Below are 17,738 nucleotides of genomic sequence, written 5' to 3'. Positions count from 1 at the left end.
TAAGGTACACAATTAATTTATTAGAGTAACTTGATCATTGTGATGCTAAATTTCTCTATTGAAATTAATTTTACCAAAACAATTGCCTTGGTTGTGTCTCAATAGTAGGCATCCCAATAATGATTGTGCTACTGTTATAACACATTATTTTATTTATTTATTTATTTATTTATTTTTACACAACAATAACATAATATATTTGTAAAATACACACATAAATTTGTATCACAATTTAATCAAAGATAGCTCTCCCTCACACACCACCAGAGAGAAGTCTGTCAGATCTCTCTGGGGTCGACCAACGGTAGAGCGACTGCCACAAAGATACATAACGGCTGAACGCAAAAGGGAGAATGACAATCTGCAGTGAATAAAAGAGATAACAACATAATTCTGGCGCTGCTTTGTGGCAAGAAGTGAGGCTAGTCGTTTGTATGTAATTTCTGTTGGTTTGCCCATTCCACCTAAAGCAGAAACACGAGAGGTGTGAATGATGCCCTCTCTACTTCATGAACACATTGTTCATAAGTCCTTCATTTCTCTCAGTCATGTGACTGGAAACAGCTGGCAGAAGAAGTGCGATGATTTGTGGCTGCCAACAGATTGAAAACACATGGTATCTGTTGTACACAGTGTACTGGAAATTGCAATATAAAGTAGCATTCTCATCACAGCACAAGCATTATTTGCTAAAAGTCATCATGCTATGTACGTACCGAGGGTGTCAGAATCAGGAGGGCAGAGAGGCCATGACCCCCCACACTATTTTCAAAAGTGTGTTATGGTACCAAAGCTATACATGCACAGAAAAACATACATACTTCCATACAAGAAGGTATATACAACCACCATGCAACAGTACAGTCTTTTGTGGCAGCACCAGTCTCTTGCAACTGCATAGAAACTATCAAGCCATCCACTGTATTAAACCCAAAAGAGCCTGTAATTGTAATTTTGTTTAGTCATGGCACGTGATATCTATTGTTTAAATATTTCTTCTGTAGCCTGTGCAATAATGAGAAGGTTAAACAGTGGAAAGGGTGCCACATCCGTGCATGGCATTACATATGATGGCAAAGATTTACTTCAAAGGTGGCAAGAGGGCAGTCTCACTGTAGTGCATGAGTACGATCTGTTGCTACTGATAATTAAACCTTAGAGTGAAGACTTTGGTCAAAGTAGTCTAAAATAGACACTAGACACACTAGGATTCTGAGAACTCAATGTGATGTTCACATGATCTACATTCACTTTGGAATGCCTACTATATAGTATATAGCAGACATCCCAGTTCCTTCAAGGTCTGATGTTTCACTTTGCGGATAACCAACTGTTACTTTTGTAATCTTGGTAATGTGAAATGTAAAGAGAATAGTGACCACAATTTCTCACATGATAAGTATCAAGCACGTGCAATAGGTATAGAGGAGTATACGCAGCAGCCATTAGCAGGATAGGGAGTAAAGAGATATAGCTATGCAGTGTATAGCTGTAGTGTTATTAGCTAGTGATAGCACACTCCATAACACTTTACATAAATGCATGCATGAGGTACCCTGTATGTCTGCATGGATGTTTGCATGTGTGTTGATCAGTTTGTGGTTAGTTGGCTTTGGCCCCCACACTCTGAAATCATTCCTATGCCCTTGATATGTACTATATACATGATATCTCCAGGGAACAGTGGTAGTGGATTTGATCTGAAATCTAAAGACATTCTCAATAAAGAACTGTGCTGCTAAAATTTTATATCACTGTCTGCCTGCTAGTCTAAGACATATAATCTCAGTAGTAGCATGTTCTAGCTTACTCTACCAGTTGCATCAATTTCCATATCACAAAAGGTTTGGACATTAACAATACATACTTTGCTATGGAAATGTACATACTCCCAGAAATTAAGATACAGAAAATACCTACCGATTCGATACTTAGTAGTATATTTTCACCAATACAGATACCGATAATTGCCATACAATTTACACACCTCTCAAGTTAGCTTGTGTGACTGCTCTATTAGAATTTTTATTGTGCACAGTGACTGTTCTATTAGAGTATTTCGATCTTTTTCATGCAAACATAGTAAGTAGCAGTTGCTCAATGTTTAACGAAGCAATTCCTGCACTTTTTGTGCTAGAATAATGTTCAACACTATTTCCAGCCTGTTATATCTCATGTTTTGCTAGCATAGCATTTATGATGATAGTTATGATGATGACAATTGGTACGAGTGACTATTAATCGGTATCGGAGTGCACAAATAACCGGTACCGATTGATACCAAAAGCCCAATATCGGCTCCAATACGATACCGATTATTAGTGGAACACTACCAAAACATATAAAATGATTTAAAAGGTATGGTACCGCCCAAATGCAATGTCGCGATATTGCACACGATTAAAAAAACTTACTCGAAAAAAGGACATAGTAGCCATTTCATTGCAGTCTTCATCCTCGACTGGAAAGATAAAGACTTGAGAATGAAATGGCTGCCACACTCCTTTTCAAGCGAGTTTCATTGACGCAATTAGTGCTCACGACATTGTGTTTGGGCGGTACCGTACAAAATGACACTGATTTTTGGGTGATTTCTAAATACCAGTGACATAATGAAGAAATAGGGTCTGTTACATAGTTACCATGCTGATTGGTACGGCAATACCCCGGGCAGTGTGCACTTGGCATATTCGAGCAGTGCACACCCCCAGAATGCAATCACCACTTACCATGTGTGCATACAAAATACACATGATTATATAGTGCTTTCCTAGCTATACATACCACCCTTCCACCAAACCTAGCTCTATTGCCTACTTTGCCCTAATTCTAACCACAGGTTCAATTTTTATAAGTGGACAACCATGCACACACAAAGCACATACAACAATAGATGTACTGGCACATATACTTAATGCATGGTTTTGGGTAAGAGGGAGGGAAAAAGTTTTCTGTTTGCGAACATGTCATGTGTTATGACCAGCGTTGTAAGTGGGTCAGTACTGTTGATCCAGTTGACCCACAGACCCAAATAGTAATCTGGATGGGACCTGGATCTGACCCGCATGTGACCCGGTTTAATTAAAATGGAGGTGTGCTTCAAGAGCTAGATTAAAAGTCCACAAGTTCCAAGTTCAATTATATAATTAGCCCTGTAATTTTTTACACTATAGAAATGATTGTCTGCAAGAAGTGAGTAGCTACGTATTATCAAGTGGGTGTGGTTCCATGTACATATTATCAAGTGGGTGTGGCTCCACGTACATATTATCAAATGGGTGCGGCTCCACATACATATTATCAAGTGGGTGTGGCTCCACATCAGTCTACATGCAGCTACAGCAATTAAGAATTTCCATAAGTTAGTTACCTACATTTCAAGTAGCAACACGGATCTGGTGATACCATACATGCCCACAGAGAAACCCGATACAAATCCTATAAGTGGGCATGGCTCCACATATCCCGCACAGACAGCAAAGCATATTCCTAAATAGTGGGTGTGGCTCCACGTAAGTTTGTTGAGTGTTTACAACTGCATTTCCACCAATACAATTGAGCTTGTTAACTTATAGTCACACGTGATCTCATCCGGGTCAGACCCAGATATTTAGTGAAGTGGATAAGACCCACTTGACCTGGACAAAATGTTACCCAAATGACCTGGATAATCCGGATGACCCGGCTCACTTACAATGCTGGTTATGACATGATCTCATGATCTTAACCCTTAAACCCATACATTATTTTAAGGAATATGTGATTACACGAAACCATTTAAAATGGCTTGTCTAGCCAGACTAGCTTAATTCTATTAGCCTAAAGCTATATACCAACAGAAAGTTTATTCATTGGGCTACTTGAGGAAGTCTAAATAACTACCGTAACAACAGAGGCTTACTTGTTATGGAATGATGGAAAATGGCGACTTGATTCTCCATCATTTCTTAACACTCGTGACACCAGCTATATTAACAATAAATTAAATTACGTGAGCTATATATAACGTGACTCGCCATTGAATGAGGACTTGCCTCGTATTTATTTCACACAAATCTGATGAAGTAGGAACGAGATATTAACTATTTCTAAAGGTATGTAAGGGGTTTGTGTGCTTATTTTGTGTTACAATAGTTTCAGGGTGAGTTTTGGCATGCTTTTGTGCTAGGGTAAATCCCTAGGTAGCATTTTAATCCTTGTTTAATTGCCAACAAAATGGTGTTGATTACGTAGCCATAGGTAGAACGATTTGTTAGTTACAGTACTTTGTTTAAAGCCATGCATCAACGCTGATTTATCAGTGTGTATGGGTTTAAGGGTTAAACCTGTCAAGATAGGATGAATCATATATGATGTCATCTTGCCATATGATGTCATCTAAGGATACCTCCTATGATCTCATCTTGATACTAAAAGTGTTTTGTTTACAGTTATGCTAAAGTAGGGGATTGTCCCACATAGTTAATATTCCAACAGTTGTACACATTGTACAGCACACTGATCATTAAGAGTCTTATCATATGAAGGTACTGTTATTATAATACATTCCCCACACAGTGTTGCCATGACAGTATTAGTATCCTACCTTCTACTGTGTCATCTTCCTCATCACTTCCTGCTTCTGCGATCATCTTGTGAATTTTTTGTTGTACTTCCTGTAAAATAATAACAATACAAAATATGGGAGTACTGTAATCTGGGAGGGTGAATGTGTCTAATGTAATGTCTAGTGATATATTTAAGTTATAGTCAACAAGGAGTTAGACAGTAAACAGAAACAGGTACATGCCAAACCAAAGACATTAGCTCTGAATTACCTGACTAAACTGTGTGATCCCCATCTTCTTCTTTTCAACAAAATATTTCACCACCTTGCACCTGTTAGCTTTGCTCCACCATCCATTGACTGCCCTCAACAGTGGTGTTTCTCCTTCCTGTAGATGGTAAACAAAGTGAATACTGTACATGTAGCTGGACATCACATAATGTGTCTATCAGTGATTTGTTTGGTGAGGATTATAGTTTGACAGATCAAGAAATTCACCAAACCACAATCATGCCAAATAAGACCATACAATATAATAAGCCAGCACCTAATTGATAGTTCACTAACACTTGATCTAGACACCTACCAAATATACTGGCATAATTCTCACAATAACAAGTACCTACAACTACAATGCTCGCATAATGGGTAGAATAATGATGTCAAACTGCAAATCATTGTCTGTGAAAATTATTATTCATGTAGAAATTTAACGACATCATGCAGCACATTGTATTTGGCAATTTTTAGGTTATTACCCTTTTGAAGAGTGAATAATATTTCTCCATTATTTTTTTACTTAACATGTTATGCTTCAGTGCTACAAAGTCTACCTATTATGATCACAATTTGTTATCTTTATGTCATTAGTTTACACTGGTGGTACCCGCACAAAATGCACGTGATACTAAGACAAATGTTATGTCCTATTGTGTGAATACACTTAAATTTGAACATTACTAATGATCAAGAAGCAATCACATCATTACATACCAACAAAGACATGATTACGCATAGCTACTGATGTGCACACATAATTTCTTCAATGATGTGTGGCACTAACACCTAGTGTGGCCTTGTGCACTGGAATTTCTGCACATCTGTGCAGTACTCATGCAGAACACAGTTCTCATTAAGGTGGCGTATCAAGATGTGTCCATTATAACCATCATGCACATACATGAAAAAGATTAGTTTTGAGTGGCAGGGATGTACTCAACGTCATTTTGACGATGATGTTGCATGAACTAACATAAAGTGTCTGAGTGTGGTATGAGGATCAGTTTACTAATAGTTGGTGCATCACCACAATGAGCTATGCTCTAATTCAACTTGCTTTTGTCACATACATTTCGGTTTATATTTATGTAGTCAATTTGAGTAACTGAATTGTAGTTCCATTTCTAAATCCTAGTCATGGTAATTGTACTTATTGCATGACAAAGTGTGTATGCAGTACAGTATTGAGTATGGGTATTCGAGTTTATCAGCTGTACTGAGCAAGATCAACACAACCATGTGGATTTGGATAGAGAAGAGTTGTCTTTTGTTGCTTTCTGAATCAAGGTGCATTACCAAGATGAATCCTTCATATGAAGAGTGGTTACTCTAGAGAGGTTGAGAGAGAGATTGACTGATTGAAAATTGATTGTTGGTAGAGAGGTTGTGTGTGTTCTATTAGGGTAAATATCGCGATGTATGTTCTATTAGGGTAGTTCAACGGAGATAAAGTAATAGAGCTTCTAGAAGTTTCAGCTGTTCCTGTGGAGTTACCAAGGAGTGAAATGGTCTTGTGTCTCCCTACATATTGAAGACTGCGACAGCAACTTCATGATAATATTGTCCACGATTCGTAGCCTGGTAAGGTAGATGTATGTTCTATTAGAGTAGTTGAACATAATCTTCCGTTCTTCCTCTCTCATAATGGCAAATCTTCCTTGTGTAGTCTGTTAGGTAGCCTGATCATCGCTTGTAGACTTGCCACACCCACTACAAAACTCTCCTTTTATACTGGTGGGTGTGATAAAAAAAATTTTCTTTTAGTTGCCGGATGATAGCGTACACACCAGATCACATGATCAAATTTGCTGATGTGATTGGTTATATCATGAAAAAGTGATTGATCCTATTTTAATGTAAGCTATGCTATATGATGTCATCTGATTTCTATTGACAACACGTGTATACCGGAATGCCGTATACGCGTATCGTAAACTTATAATGGCCATTGACAGTGATAAGTATCTCACAACCAAGGTTAGCACGTAATGACAGACACGAAAACCACCTTATGACACAATGATTTGGACGGGTAATTGGTCTAGCGAGTTTGAAGCTAATCGGGGGAAAAACCAGGGAGGAGTTTTTGTTTAAAAATTTTATGGCCTCAATTTTCAGTTTCTCGTTCTGTCGTCCACAGGGGGAGAGAAACGTCTGGTGTAAGCTGGGATGGGGAAGGCTGGTAACACGATAAAGGTCTCCAGAAAGTTTTGGACACATTCGTGCCTTCCTCCGGTAGCTACGATGGCTTAAAGGATATTTCCTGTAGTTTAACGAATCACCACCAATTCCGGATCAAAAGATTCGCCTCAAATTTTAGATTTGAATGGTACCGATCCGATTGGAATCCGACTAGGAACGAAGGGGCAGTGCCGAAAAAGAGTTAGAGAATTATTATATCGATAATGTCAAAGGTAAAAAAGTTTATATTTGTTGTCAATGGGACTAAACACCAGAGATTACCGTATTTGCTTGGTTAATCACCACAGCATTTGTTGGCTTACTTCAAAAAATCCATGTGGCAACTATTCAAACTTGACCACTACTCGAGACTTGAAAACAATATTTATGTAGCTACTATTCAAGATGCGGCATTTGCGGCACAACAAAATGATTCCCAGTCATTGTAGAAGGCTGAATGAAAGTGAAAATTACAGAACAATTATGTAGAGCCCAAATGCCTGTCACAATTGTTCGACTTTAGCACTTGTATGGCTTGGTGGACTGCCAAAATACAAGGTGTAACTTGAATTTGTTACTATATAGTTATACAGCGGGCACAAGTGCCTTGCCTGATATAAACACACGAGCCGTCAGGCCCAACGGCAAGTGTGTTTATACAGGCAGAGCACAAGTGCACATTGTATAACTGTTATGTACCACTCACCTAATAGGTGGGGAGAGTCTCATTAGACAGCTGAAACTCTTATAAAGACCCGCAGGTTTCTAACATGAATTGTGGGTGAAATAGTGAACGTTGCGGTGACATTCCTTCTACAGTACCACAGCCACCTGAGATGTTGAAAGCTAGTACGCGATGGGCATATCACTAACCTACATTTGCTGTTCAACTCTCATCAAGTTGTGCTCAGCATACGTGATCACTCAATCGCCCATAGTGACTGTCTCCAGCGAAAAAAGCAGCTAACAGACGGTTTAAGTAAACAAAGCCTAACTACTAAACAATACTAGTATAATTCTTATTATCCATACTGGCTAAACTCAAATCTGGTGGCATGACAAAAACTGGTTGCTACAATTGAACATAATGGTGAGTATTATTTAGAATATAACAGTTTTATTGAGTCATTGCCAGAGTGGACTATGGTTTTATCTGGGTTCAGATGGCAACAGACTAGTAAGGTGTATAAGTACATTTTTATATATGTAGACTAGAGTTGTGGCCACCGCGTTGACTGTTTCGATTGCCATTGACTGCTTGATAAACGTTAAACATATTGGTGACGTTATGGCCCACAATTGACTTTTACATGTCAGGCTATAAAAGAGTTCAAGTGATCTATGAGGTGTCTTTCCACCTATTAGGTGAGGTGTCATAGTGGTCTAGCACTTGTGCAATGCTGCACAAAACCGCAGCCAGTGCAATATTTGTATATTGCACTGTGTTCAGTGCATTATCAGTTATAATGCACTCGCTGCAGTCTGAAACAGTGCCATATACAAATTATGGCACTGGTGGCACCTTTGAACTGTCCATACGAGTGGTAATATTATAATATGACACCTCATTAAAGTCACATGTGTATCATGTGTGGCCAGTGTGGGGTAATGATGAGATGTTCTATTATCAATAAAATGTTATGATCTTGTCCACATTGCGGCTATGACTGTACAATAGTGGGTGATTATCAAACTGTAGTGTAGTGATTGATGAGGCTCATACAGCAGAGATATGAGCAGTGTAAAGTACTTGTCGTACTGTTACAAAAGTTGATTTTCACCATGTACATTAGTTAATGTTACATGCTCTGATGTCACTTAACTGAACCCAGTCTACACAACACTTGTTGTCATAACTACAATACATTTACACATGTACAATTATGTGAAGTTGCATCATCACTTTATGTAGTGTATCTTGTGACACCATTAAGTTGGATCATACCCCATCACAATGTTAAATGTGAACTCTTGGTACAATGTTATAAGTACTATGAGAAATTATTATTAATTGTGTGCACACTTAACTATAGCCATAAACACTACTCAACCATGTTACTACAGGTATACAGGAACTGTGTAGCTACACTGGACCACTATCAGTTACAAGATGTTTGTTAAGGAAGGTGATGGTAAACTATATAATACAGTGGAACCTCAGTTATCCGGACACCACTTATCCAGATTCTCAGTTAACTGAATTGCGGAATGACTGCTCTATTAGAGTAGTGACTGCTCTATTAGGGTAGTTGAAGAACTGATATTTTAAAAATTTTTTTGATTATGCTATTTTAATGTTATTTATACACAAGTTTCAGAGATACAGACTTTTCAGACTTATGGACCACCTCTGGTCCCTAGGGGTTCGGATAACTGTGGTTCTACTGTAGTGTGTTCCATGTGTACATCATCAAATATGTGGACCTTTAAATGTGTACCACAATAACACAGATCATACACAATTGTTATCCACTATTAGTACAACTCATAATATCAACAACTACCTATACAACTGGTTAGGTCAAACTACACTACCATATAGTGGATAATATTTTGGTGGGACTATACTTGTAAATTTAGTCAGTCACATATGACACTCATCAAATTGTGTCATGTGTACACATATTATGACGGGTAGGTAAAAACAGTGGACCCAAGGAACAAGGACAAGGGGACTGACTCTTCTTGGAATTTGTACACTTCACACTATTCTATACTTGTACTAGGAACTTCTGCAAGTAGTCCTGTATGGCCAATCCACTTTTCCCCGTCATGGTGATTTCGCACGATGTTAAACCAATTAGAAATTGTAAGCACCGTGAAGCTGACTGCATTTATAGCCTGCTGCACAATGAGCATACTAGTCAATGAGTATACTAGTCAATGAGTATACTAGTCAATGAGCATACTAGTCAATGAGCATACTAGGCTATTGTGTCAACTCACTACTAAAATTTAGAAACATTGTACAAATGCACAACGATTAATGAAGTCTGGTTGAATGCTGAGCTGCTGGACTGAAACTTGCTTAGCTAGTAATTGCTATTTCTCTTTTTACCGAGGCACTTATAATTACTAATTCAACATCATGTGAGACACTGTGACGGGCAAAAGTGGATTGGTCATGCAAGACTACTTGCAAAGGTACCTAGTACAAGTATAGAATATTGTGAAGGGTATAAAATTCCAAAAAGTTGGGTCCCCTGGTCCTCTGTTTTTACCTACCCTAATATGACATGTACCCATACCAGTGATATGTGTCACTAAAATGTGATAAAGAATACTTCACATTGTTACACTACAATAAACATTTCTCATTGTATGGTTAACATGTATGATTCACTTTGTTCACTGCATGAATATTGGCTCCATGGTCTGTGATGTATTTCACAGCTGCAAGATGCCCACTCCATGCCGCCAAGTGTAAGGGTGTTTCACCATACTAAAAGTCAAACAAAACATGATTATTACAATTTCACAATGTCAATAGTAAATGTACTGTGTACAGGACATTTTGTGTATGCACCATGTATATGTCTCAATAAGATTAAAATTATTAACGGAGAAATTTACCATTACTGTTACAAGTTAGAACATAGTGTGCATAGTGTGGTTTGATATTTGGGAGATAATGAAATCTTTAAAATCCACTAATATACCTGCTAACAGGTAACTGAAATGGTTAGAGACTTTCCAAACAATTCACATATTCACACTTCCAACATGTTCACTGTATACTATTAAGCAAATTGAATACCTAGTCAACAAAGTTCATATTTGTATGTGCATTTCAAAAATCTAATTTAGTGACTATATGCATGAACCATGTTCTACAGTAAGTCGGTGCACTCAGACCTTAGTAGTAGCATCACTAATATCCTCATGTTTGGCCTCTACCCTATACTTGTGAGGTTGGTAGTAACAAGTTGATGTTGTGCTACGTCCATGCAATTAATACTATCCCATTTTAACTAAATAGGTAATTAATTAGCCAGGTATATAATTTAGTTTATATTCATGCTATAGTTATAATTAATTCAACTAGATAATTAGAATTGTAAATACTGTAATTTAGCATATTTTGTAATCCATGAATTATTTTGTAATTCAATAATTACATTGCTATGCACTGCTAAGGAAATGTAACTATAACAAACCACTTTAATCCTCAAATTACGCACTTCTCATTTGTTTTATAGTGCGTCTATCATGTTTTCTCATGCAAACTGTTTAGAGAAAGCCTTGAGGCTGCCCTTCATTTTTGTTCGCATAAATATGGGTAACTTCCCTTTCAATCCGAAGGATATGCTACCTCTGGTAACCTAAGAGGCCTTCAGTGTTGTTTTTAAAGTTGTTAAACGTCTATAAAACCGAAAGGGAAGATCGTTTAAGAAGTATATGAAGAGTCGCCATATCCACATTTCAGACCGCCAAGAAGAACCACCTCAGATTATGTGTGTGGAAGTTTACTACAGACTTAATTTAGCTTTCAATCCTTACATGCTGACTGCTTTTAATGTTTTTGCTCAAGTGGGTGCATATGGACAAACAAACATAGGTAGGTACACAAACGGTTTTACAAAAACAATTTCAGTAAACCACCCACAGGTGGTTTTAAAAACAGCACTATTAGGAAGTGTCAGTGAAATATTCAAACAAAAACACAGAGTACGAAAATTACGAACAGTACATTAGATACTTAGTATTCAGAAGTCCCAACTATAGTATATCTGTACACTTTTCAACATTAACGAAACTTTATTGTCCAATTAGAACACTAGGACACATAGTAGCACAACTGTGATCATCACTGTAATTAACTGACACTATGGAAACTTGACTATATATTAATTATACCATGTATAGTCAATGTGATCAAATTACATTATGATTTTTAACATGTATCTTTATACACAAATGTTGCTGAAAATAATTAGTAATTAATTCCAGCAACCTTTGTACATATTTGGTGACAGAACAGTTTTTCTCAAACTATTCATCTGTTAAATCCTTAAAGTCTTTCAACGTGTTGTACAGTAACAAAGTACATCAGTCCTTTTGAGCAAGGGAACATGTAGTGTAAGTAGCGTACCACCATAAGTCGAGCAGTTTCCACTTCTCTATGGTACGAGCCATCAAAATACATAAATTTATTGATGTTGATTACTATCTTCTGACCATGTTTGATGGGCAGTAAACATGCAATTTTGTGATAAAAAATGGCACAGAATAGTATAGGACTTAAGTTAGGAAAAACTGTGAGACTTTTAAGATATTCTACCATGTCACAAAGGAAGTGTCACTATCAGCACTAGGAATTATGGATTATTGAACACTTGACTGGGCAGCACTACTACTTGAACCAGCTTTCTAAGTAATGGAAATTGCTCCATATTTTAGATGCACGACTTAATGTGTCACTGTGCGACAGGTGCACGACGAATGGTCCGTTATGCTAAATGTCAATGTTGACAGTCGAATTTCAAACATGACATTTAAACATGTTATTGTTGGTTGTATTATCCTAACATACCACAAGAATGTAGTGCCTACACCTCACAACACTGTATATAGTAACTATGTGTGTATGGTCCAAACTGTATATTATATCCACAAGCTTACACTACATGACCCACTGTACAAAGTACCAGTTCTATAACATAACCTACTGTACAACTGTACACCACTGTATGTAACCACAAAGTTTAGTATATTTCTACAGTATTAGTGTATGTACCCCTAGTGGTAAGGAAAATGTTTCAACAACTCTAACAGTAAAGACCAATTGATGTGTGTATACAGATCAGTTGATAATAGTATATGTATAGTGGAACACATAGTGTTTATTATTAGTTGATAATAGTATATGTATAGTGGAACACATAGTGTTCATTTCGGTTTATATTTATGTAGTCAATTTGAGTAACTGAATTGTAGTTCCATTTCTAAATCCTAGTCATGGTAATTGTACTTATTGAATGACCAAGTGTGTATGCAGTACAGTATTGAGTATGGGTATTCGAGTTTATCAGCTGTACTGAGCAAGATCAACACAACCATGTGGATTTGGATAGAGAAGAGTTGTCTTTTGTTGCTTTCTGAATCAAGGTCCATTACTAAGATGAATCCTTCATATGAAGAGTGGTTACTCTAGAGAGGTTGAGAGAGAGATTGACTGATTGAAAATTGATTGTTGGTAGAGAGGTTGTGTGTGTTCTATTAGGATAAATATCGCGATGTATGTTCTATTAGGGTAGTTCAACGGAGATAAAGTAATAGAGCTTCTAGAAGTTTCAGCTGTTCCTGTGGAGTTACCAAGGACTGAAATGGTTTTGTGTCTCCCTACACATTGAAGACTGCGACAGCAACTTCATGATAATATTGTCCACGATTCGTAGCCTGGTAAGGTAGATGTATGTTCTATTAGAGTAGTTGAACATAATCTTCCGTTCTTCCTCTCTCATAATGGCAAATCTTCCTTGTGTAGTCTGTTAGGTAGCCTGATCATCGCTTGTAGACTTGCCACACCCACTACAAAACTCTCCTTTTATACTGGTGGGTGTGATAAAAAAAATTTTTTTTAGTTGCCGGATGATAGCGTACACACCAGATCACATGATCAAATTTGCTGATGTGATTGGTTATATCATGAAAAAGTGATTGATCCTATTTTATTGTAAGCTGTACTATATGATGTCATCTGATTTCTATTGGCAACGCGTGTATACCGGAACGCCGTATACGCGTATCGTAAACTTATAATGGCCATTGACAGTGATAAGTATCTCACAACCAAGGTTAGCACGTAATGACAGACACGAAAACCACCTTATGACACAATGATTTGGATGTTTAGTTGGTCTAGCGAGTTTGAAGCTAATCGGGGGAGAACCAGGGAGGAGTTTTTGTTTAAAAATTTTATGGCCTCAATTTTCCGTTTCTCGCTCTGACGTCCACAGGGGAGAGAAACGTCTGGTGTAAGCTGGGATGGGGAAGGCTGGTAACACGATAAAGGTCTCCAGAAAGTTTTGGACACATTCATGTCTTCTTCCGGTAGCTACGATGGCTTAAAGGATATTTCCTGTAGTTTAACGAATCGCCACCAATTCCGGATCAAAAGATTCACGTCAAATTTTAGATTTGAATGATACCGATCCAATTGAAATCCGACTAGGAACGAATGGGCAGTGCCGAAAAAGAGTTAGAGAATTATTATATAGATAATGTCAAAGGTAAAAAAGTTTATATTTGTTGTCAATGGGACTAAACACCAGAGATTACCGTATTTGCTTGGTTAATCACCACAGCATTTGTTGCCTTACTTCAAAAAATCCATGTGGCAACTATTCAAACTTGACCACTACTCGAGACTTGAAAACAATATTTATGTAGCTACTATTGAAGATGCGGCATTTGCGGCACAACAAAATGATTCCCAGTCATTGTAGCAGGCTGAATGAAAGTGAAAATTACAGAACAATTACGTAGAGCCAAAATGCCTGTCACAATTGTACGACTTTAGCACTTGTATGGCTTGGTGGACTGCCAAAATACAAGGTGTAACTTGAATTTGTTACTATATAGTTATACAGCGGGCACAAGTGCCCTGCCTGATATAAACACACGAGCCGTCAGGCCCAACGACAAGTGTGTTTATACAGGCAGAGCACAAGTGCACATTGTATAACTGTTATGTACCACTCACCTAATAGGTGGGGAGAGTCTCATTAGACAGCTGAAACTCTTATAAAGACCCGCAGGTTTCTAACATGAATTGTGGGTGAAATAGCCGAACGTTGCGGTGACAATCCTTCTAGAGTACCACAGCCACCTGAGATGTTGAAAGCTAGTACGCGATGGGCATATCACTAACCTACATTTGCTGTTCAACTCTCATCATGTTGTGCTCAGCATACGTGATCACTCAATCGCCCATAGTGACTGTCTCCAGCGAAAAAAGCAGCTAACAGACGGTTTAAGTAAACAAAGCCTAACTACTAAACAATACTAGTATAATTCTTACTATCCATACTGGCTAAACTCGAATCTGGTGGCATGACAAAAACTGGTTGCTACAATTGAACATAATGGTGAGTATTATTTAGAATATAACAGTTTTATTGAGTCATTGCCAGAGTGGACTATGGTTTTATCTGGGTTCAGATGGCAACAGACTAGTAAGGTGTATAAGTACATTTTTATATATGTAGACTAGAGTTGTGGCCACCGCATTGACTGTTTCGATTGCCATTGACTGCTTGACAAACGTTAAACATATTGGTGATGTTATGGCCCACAATTGACCTTTACATGTCAGGCTATAAAAGAGTTCAAGTGATCTATGAGGTGTCTTTCCACCTATTAGGTGAGGTGTCATAGTGGTCTAGCACTTGTGCAATGCTACACAAAACCGCAGCCAGTGCAATATTTGTATATTGCACTGCGTTCAGTGCATTATCAGTTATAATGCACTCGCTGCAGTCTGAAAAAGTGCCATATACAAATTATGGCACTGGTGGCACCTTTGAACAGTCCACACGAGTGGTACACATTATAATATGACACCTCATTAATGTCACATGTGTATCATGTGTGGCCAGTGTGGGGTAATGATGAGATGTTCTATTATCAATAAAAAGTTATGATCTTGTCCACATTGCGGCTATGACTGTACAATAGTGGGTGATTATCAAACTGTAGTGTAGTGATTGATGAGGCTCATACAGCAGAGATATGAGCAGTGTAAAGTACTTGTCGTACTGTTACAAAAGTTGATTTTCACCATGTACATTAGTTAATGTTACATGCTCTGATGTCACTTAACTGAACCCAGTCTACACAACACTTGTTGTCATAACTACAATACATTTACACATGTACAATTATATGAAGTTACATCATCACTTTATGTAGTGTATCTTGTGACACCATTAAGTTGGATCATACCCCATCACAATGTTAAATGTGAACTCTTGGTACAATGTTATAAGTACTATGAGAAATTATTATTAATTGTGTGCACACTTAACTATAGCCATAAACACTACTCAACCATGTTACTACAGGTATACAGGAACTGTGTAGCTACACTGGACCACTATCAGTTACAAGATGTTTGTTAAGGAAGGTGAGGGTAAACTATATAATACAGTGGAACCTCAGTTATCCGGACACCACTTATCCAGATTCTCAGTTAACTGAATTACGGAATGACTGCTCTATTAGAGTAGTGACTGCTCTATTAGGGTAGTTGAAGAACTGATATTTAAAAAAAATTTTGATTATGCTATTTTAATATTATTTATACACAAGTTTCAGAGATACAGACTTTTCAGACTTATGGACCACCTCTGGTCCCAAGGGGTTCGGATAACTGTGGTTCCACTGTAGTGTGTTCCATGTGTACATCATCAAATATGTGGACCTTTAAATGTGTACCACAATAACACAGATCATACACAATTGTTATCCACTATTAGTACAACTCATAATATCAACAACTACCTATACAACTGGTTAGGTCAAACTACACTACCATATAGTGGATAATATTTTGGTGGGACTATACTTGTAATTTAGTCAGTCACATATGACACTCATCAAATTGTGTCATGTGTACACATATTATGACGGGTAGGTAAAAACAGTGGACCCAAGGACCAAGGACAAGGGGACTGACTCTTCTTGGAATTTGTACACTTCACACTATTCTATACTTGTACTAGGAACTTCTGCAAGTAGTCCTGTATGGCCAATCCACTTTTCCCCGTCATGGTGATTTCGCACGATGTTAAACCAATTAGAAATTGTAAGCGCCGTGAAGCTGACTGCATTTATAGCCTGCTGCACAATGAGCATACTAGTCAATGAGTATACTAGTCAATGAGTATACTAGTCAATGAGCATACTAGTCAATGAGTATACTAGTCAATGAGTATACTAGTCAATGAGTATACTAGGCTATTGTGTCAACTCACTACTAAAATTTAGAAACATTGTACAAATGCACAACGATTAATGAAGTCTGGTTGAATGCTGAGCTGCTGGACTGAAACTTACTTAGCTAGTAATTGCTATTTTTCTTTTTACCGAGGCACTTATAATTACTAATTCAACATCATGTGAGACACTGTGACAGGCAAAAGTGGATTGGTCATGCAAGACTACTTGCAAAGGTACCTAGTACAAGTATAGAATATTGTGAAGGGTATAAAATTCCAAAAAGTTGGGTCCTTTGGTCCTCGGGTCCTCTGTTTTTACCTACCCTAATATAACATGTACCCATACCAGTGATTTGTGTCACTAAAATGTGATAAAGAATACTTCACATTGTTACACTACAATAAACATTTCTCATTGTATGGTTAACATGTATGACTCACTGTGTTCACTGCATGAATATTGGCTCCAAGGTCTGTGATGTATTTCACAGCTGCAAGATGTCCCCAATATGCCGCATTGTGTAAGGGTGTTTCACCATCCTATAAGTCAAACAAAACATGATTATTACAATTTCACAATGTCAATAGTAAATGTACTGTGTACAGGACATTTTGTGTACGTACCATGTATATGTCTCAATAAGATTAAAATTATTACTGGAGAAATTTACCATTATTGTTACAAGTTAGAACATAGTGTGCATAGTGTGGTTTGATATTGGGGAGATAATGAAGTCTTTAAAATCCACTAATAGACCTGCTAACAGGTAACTGAAATGGTTAGAGACTTT

General features: G+C 37.6%; 2 protein-coding genes and 1 long non-coding RNA gene across 6 annotated transcripts in view; 1 reads left to right on the top strand and 2 right to left on the bottom strand.

Annotated features, from left to right (window-relative positions):
* Window positions 1-17,738, bottom strand: part of LOC136252573 (ATPase inhibitor mai-1, mitochondrial-like) — a 158,738-nt gene that overhangs the window by 82,865 nt on the left and 58,135 nt on the right. The window lies entirely within an intron of this gene.
* LOC136252576 (uncharacterized) overlaps window positions 1-17,738 on the top strand; it is a 102,045-nt gene that overhangs the window by 46,414 nt on the left and 37,893 nt on the right. The gene's annotated exons all lie outside the window — the stretch shown is intronic.
* LOC136252746 (ankyrin repeat domain-containing protein 49-like) lies at window positions 4,313-16,779 on the bottom strand. Its single transcript, XM_066045312.1, has 4 exons — window positions 16,723-16,779; window positions 10,350-10,448; window positions 4,818-4,934; window positions 4,313-4,655 (listed from the first exon to the last, which is right to left on the bottom strand). The coding sequence occupies exons 1-4, from the start codon at window positions 16,777-16,779 to the stop codon at window positions 4,536-4,538; spliced, it is 393 nt and encodes a 130-aa protein (XP_065901384.1). The 3' UTR covers window positions 4,313-4,535.

Source organism: Dysidea avara, chromosome 4 (genome assembly GCF_963678975.1).
Source record: "Dysidea avara chromosome 4, odDysAvar1.4, whole genome shotgun sequence".
Taxonomy (NCBI): Eukaryota; Metazoa; Porifera; class Demospongiae; order Dictyoceratida; family Dysideidae; genus Dysidea; species Dysidea avara.
Note: the sequence above shows the minus strand (reverse complement) of the source record. Positions and strands in the feature narration are given on the sequence as shown.